Here is a 4,926-nt window from a genome sequence, read left to right as displayed (position 1 = left end):
CTGTTTTGTTGACTATGATAGCTACTCCATTTCTTCTAAAGGATTCTTGCCCACAGTAGTATATAATGGTCATCTGTGTTAAATTTACCCATTCCAGTCCATTTTAGTTCACTGATTCCTAAAATGTCAACATTCACTGTTTCCGTCTCCTGTTGACCACTTCCAATTTGCCTTGATTCGTGGACCTAACATTCCAGGTTCCTGTGCAATATTGCTCTTTACAGCATAGGACCTTGCTTCTATCACCAGTCACATCCACAACTGGGTGTTGTTTTTGCTTTGTCTCCATCCCTTCATTCTTTCTGGAGTTATTTCTCCACTGACCCCCAATAGCATATTGGTTACCTACCGACCTGGGGAGTTCATCTTTCAATGTCCTATCTTTTTGCCTTTTCATCCTGTTCATGGGGTTCTCAAAGCAAGAATACTGAAGTGGTTTGCCATTCCCTTCTCCAGTGGACCACATTTTGTCAAAACTCTCCACCATGACCCATCTGTCTTGCATGGCCCTTCACAACACGGCTCATAGTTTCATTGAGTTAGACAAGGCTATGGTCTATGTGATTAGATTGGTTAGTTTTCTGTGATTGTGATTTTTAGTCTGTCTGCCCTCTGATGGAGAAGGATAAGAGGCTTATGGAAGCTTCCTAATGGGAGAGACTGAGGGGGAAACTGGGTCCTGTTCTGATGGGTGGGGCCATGCTCAGTAAATCTTTAATCCGACTTGCTGTTGATGGGTGGAGCTGTGTTCCCTCCCTGCTATTTAGTAGTAGTGAAAGTGAAATCACTCAGTCATGTCGGACTCTTTGCGGCCCGTGGTTGCTAAAAATCGGACACGACTGAGTGACTTCACTTTCACTTTTCACTTTCATGCATTGGAGAAGGAAATGGCAACCCACTCCAGTGTTCTTGCCTGGAGAATCCCAGGGACAGGGGTGCCTGGTGGGCTGCCATCTATGGGGTCACACAGAGTCGAACATGACTGAAGCGACTTAGCAGCAGTATTAGCAGAGAAATCAGGAGAAAGGTAATGCTATTGTAAAATGCACAGAATTTCAACGACAACAAAAAAAAAAACAGTTTTCTGAAGCTTTTTGGCACATCACACGCATTTAGGGGTTTAAAACGTTTCCAGATAGCTACTGAAGAAATATCACTGCTTGCAGATTTTTAACTTGATGAAGTTGCTCACATTTCATGTCCAAAGCATTGCAAAATGAGTCTGGACTTTTCCCATTGGCCGAAAACACATTCACCTTAGATTTCAATGACAAAATAATAACTAATGGTAAACTTGTAACAGTACAAAGAAAGTTGCTGAACAGTTCATAGAAAATGAGAGCGATATTATATATATAATGTAATACCATGTACATACATAACTATCGATCTAGAGCATATGTTGTTGTTGTTAGTCCCTAAATGGTGTCTGACTCTTTGTGACCACATGGACTCTAGCCCTCCAGATTCTTCCATCCATGGGCATTTCCAAGCAAGAATACTGGAGTGAGTGTGATTTCCTTCTCCAGGGAATCTTCTGGGACCAGGGATCAAACTGGTAACTCCTGCACTGACAGGTGGATTGTCTTCCACTGAGCCGCCAGGGAAGCCCCTAGAAGAAGACACTATCACTGCTGTTCAGTTTCTCTGTTGTGTCTGACTCTTTGTGACCACATGGACGGTCGCCCATTGGGCTCCTCTGTCCGTGGGGATTGCCAGGCAAGAATACTGGAATGGATTACCATTTCCTTCTCTGGAGGATCTCCCTAAATCAGGGATCGAGCCTGCATCTCCTTCATTGGCAGGCCAATTTTTTACCACTGAGCCAACAGGAATGCCCAGAAAAACATACATGGAAAACTTTATTTTAATTTTATATTTTACAAGTTTTTTAAAGAAATCTTGAAGTGTTGAGCATTTACTTAGTTGTTTGTATATTTGTCTTTTAAACAAAAGTAATTACTTTTAAACTAAAAGTAATTTATAAATTAGAATAATATTCTTTAAGAAAAAGAATAAAACATTGTAAGTTAAAAATAAGCAGGGATATGAACATTCTAATGATAATAGTTAGCATTTGTTTGTAAGGCCTTAGATGATTTACATCAGTTGTGTGATATAATACCTACAATAACACTACAGATCTGGCATTATTACTTACTTGGTGTGATTGAGGAAACTTGAGTCCAAAAGTTTCAATGATTTTTTCAAATGTTGCAGAGCTACAAGGGTTGCAGATCAAGAACTGAAATCTAGTACAGCCGCTATGGAGAACAGTGTGGAGATTTCTTAAAAAACTGGAAATAGAACTGCCATATGACCCAGCAATCCCACTTCTGGGCATACACAGCGACGAAACCAGATATGAAAGAGACACGTGCACCCCAATGTTCATCAAAGCATTGTTTATAATTGCCAGGACATGGAAGCAACCTAGATGCCCATCAGCAGACGAATGGATAAGGAAGCTGTGGTACATATACACCATGGAATATTACTCAGCCATTAAAAAGAATTCATTTGAATCAGTTCTAATGAGATGGATGAAACTGGAGCCCATTATACAGAGTGAAGTAAGCCAGAAAGATAAAGACCAATGCAGCATACTAACACATATATATGGAATTTAGAAAGATGGTAACGATAGTCCTATATGCAAAACAGAAAAAGAGACACAGATGTATAGAACAGACTTTTGGACTCTGTGGGAGAAGGTGAGGGTGGGTTGTTTTGAGAGAACACCATCAAAACATGTATATTATCTAGGGTGAAACAGATCACCAGTCCAGGCTGGATGCATGAGACAAGTGCTCGGACCTGGTGCACTGGGAAGACCCAGAGGAATCGGGTGGAGAGGGAGGTGGGAGGGGGGATTGGGATGGGGAATACTTTGAAATCCATGGCTGATTCATGTCAATGTATGACAAAAACCACTACAATATTGTAAAGTAATTAGCCTGCGACTAATAAAAATAAATGAAAAAAAAAAAAAAAAGACTGAAATCCTGTAATGGATAGTTCCAAAGCAAGTGCTACTAATCACTCTGTTATATTGCTTCTCCACAAAGCACATGAAATAATTTCTAGAACTGTTATTACTGTTTCTAAAATGGACCTCTTTTTATAATAAAATTCTCCAAATTTGTATGATACTGTTTAAAGGGTAATAACTATACTTCATCATTCTGCAAATCAGTTGCCCCAAATGAATTGAAGGACACCATGAATTTAGCACGTTTCAGCATTTCAAATTATTTTCTTAAGGCATATTCCAGGAAAAGGGCTTCCCATGGCTCAAGGTTAGAATTTGTTGCCAATGCAAGAGATGTAGAGGGCGCCTGGCTCAGTCCCTGGGTTGGGGAGGTCTCTTGGAGTAGGAAATGACAACCCGTTTCTCTATTCTTGCCTGGAATATTCTGTGGACAGAGAAGTCTGGTGGGCTACGGTCCATGGGGTTGCAAAGGGTCGAACACGACTGAGCATGACCACAATGCCAGGAAATGCCCAAGATCACATTAAATCAAGCAAAGAATTGTTCACAAAACAAACAAACACATAACTAAATAGTTCAGGTTGTTTCTAGAAAGAGAAAGCAGGGGAATAAAATATAGATAAGGAAAAAACAAAACAAAAATGGTGAGCATGAACACTTACCTTCAATGCTATTTTAATTGTTCAGAACACTTTACCTGGACTTCCCTCATAGCTCAGCTGGTAAAGAATCCACCTGAAATGAGGGAGACCTGAGTTCCATCCCTGAATTAGGAAGATTCCCTGGAGAAGGGATAAGTTACCCACTCCAGTGTTCTTGGGCTTCCCTTGTGGCTCAGCTGGTAAAGAATCTGCCTGAAATGCAGGAGACCTGAGTTCGATCCCTGAATTAGGAAGATTCCCTGCAGAAGGGAAAGGCTCCCCACTCCAGTGTTCTGGTCTGGATAATTCCATGGACTGTATAGTCCATGGGGTCACAAAGAATCAGATACGACTGAACGACTTTCACTTTATCTTCTGCATGACTCTACTGAGAGCATTTTTTACTTCCTTGTTTCGAAGACTATATATGAGGGGATTCAGCATGGGGATGACAATAGTATAAAATACAGAAGCCACTTGATCCTTTCCCAAGGAGTAGGATTTACTTGGTTTTAAGTGGGTAAAAATCAGAGTGCCATAAAAGACAGTGACCCCCAGAAGATGTGATGCACAAGTAGAGAAAGCTTTTTGCTTACTAGAAGTGGAAGTGATTTTCAGGATAGTAGATAGGATGGATACATAGGACACTGCTATTGTAATAAGAGACAGCACTAGACTGGAGCCAGCAAAAGTGGATATGATGATTTCTATGTCACGTGTGTCAGTGCAGGACAAGGCTAAAATTGGGGATAGATCACAGAAAAAGTGAAAGATTATATTGGATTTGCAGAAATGCAATCTGCTCATGCAAAGTCCATTAACAAAAGAGTCCATAAAGCCAATCAAATAGCATCCAAATACTAGGAAGCAGCAGCGTCTGGTGTACATGACAATCGGGTAATGCAGAGGGTTGCAGATGGCTACATAGCGATCATAGGCCATGGAGGAGAGAAGGAAACATTCAGTCCCACCCAAGAATATAAAGCAACTCATCTGGATGAAGCAGTTCAGGTATGAAATGCTCTTGGTGGAATTCAGTAAGTCGTCTAAGGTTTTAGGGGTGATGACACTTGAGTAACTGAGGTCAAGAAATGACAAGTGACTGAGGAAAAAATACATGGGTGTGTGAAGCTGGGGGTCCAGGCGGATTATCAGGATCATCCCCACATTCCCCAGCACAGTGATCAGGTATATCAGGAGGAAGAGGGTGAAGAGGACCAGCCGGATCTCTTCAGAGTCTGTCAGGCCCATGAGGATGAAGTCAGACACATGAGTGATATTCCTTCTGCCCAT

At 41.2% G+C, this 4,926-nt stretch overlaps 1 protein-coding gene across 1 annotated transcript; it reads right to left on the bottom strand.

Annotated features, from left to right (window-relative positions):
- Positions 1 to 3,996: 3,996 nt before the first annotated feature.
- LOC110144577 (olfactory receptor 8H1-like) lies at positions 3,997 to 4,926 on the bottom strand. The gene has a single exon (XM_070473719.1). The coding sequence runs from the start codon at positions 4,924 to 4,926 to the stop codon at positions 3,997 to 3,999; it is 930 nt and encodes a 309-aa protein (XP_070329820.1).

Source organism: Odocoileus virginianus, chromosome 10 (genome assembly GCF_023699985.2).
Source record: "Odocoileus virginianus isolate 20LAN1187 ecotype Illinois chromosome 10, Ovbor_1.2, whole genome shotgun sequence".
Lineage (NCBI taxonomy): Eukaryota > Metazoa > Chordata > Mammalia > Artiodactyla > Cervidae > Odocoileus > Odocoileus virginianus.
This window is presented reverse-complemented; position numbering and strand designations above follow the sequence as displayed.

Coding starts and splice junctions, on each gene's coding strand:
- LOC110144577 (XM_070473719.1), bottom strand. CDS start 4,926: ATGGGCAGAAGGAATATCACTCATGTGTCTGACTTCATCCTCATGGGC.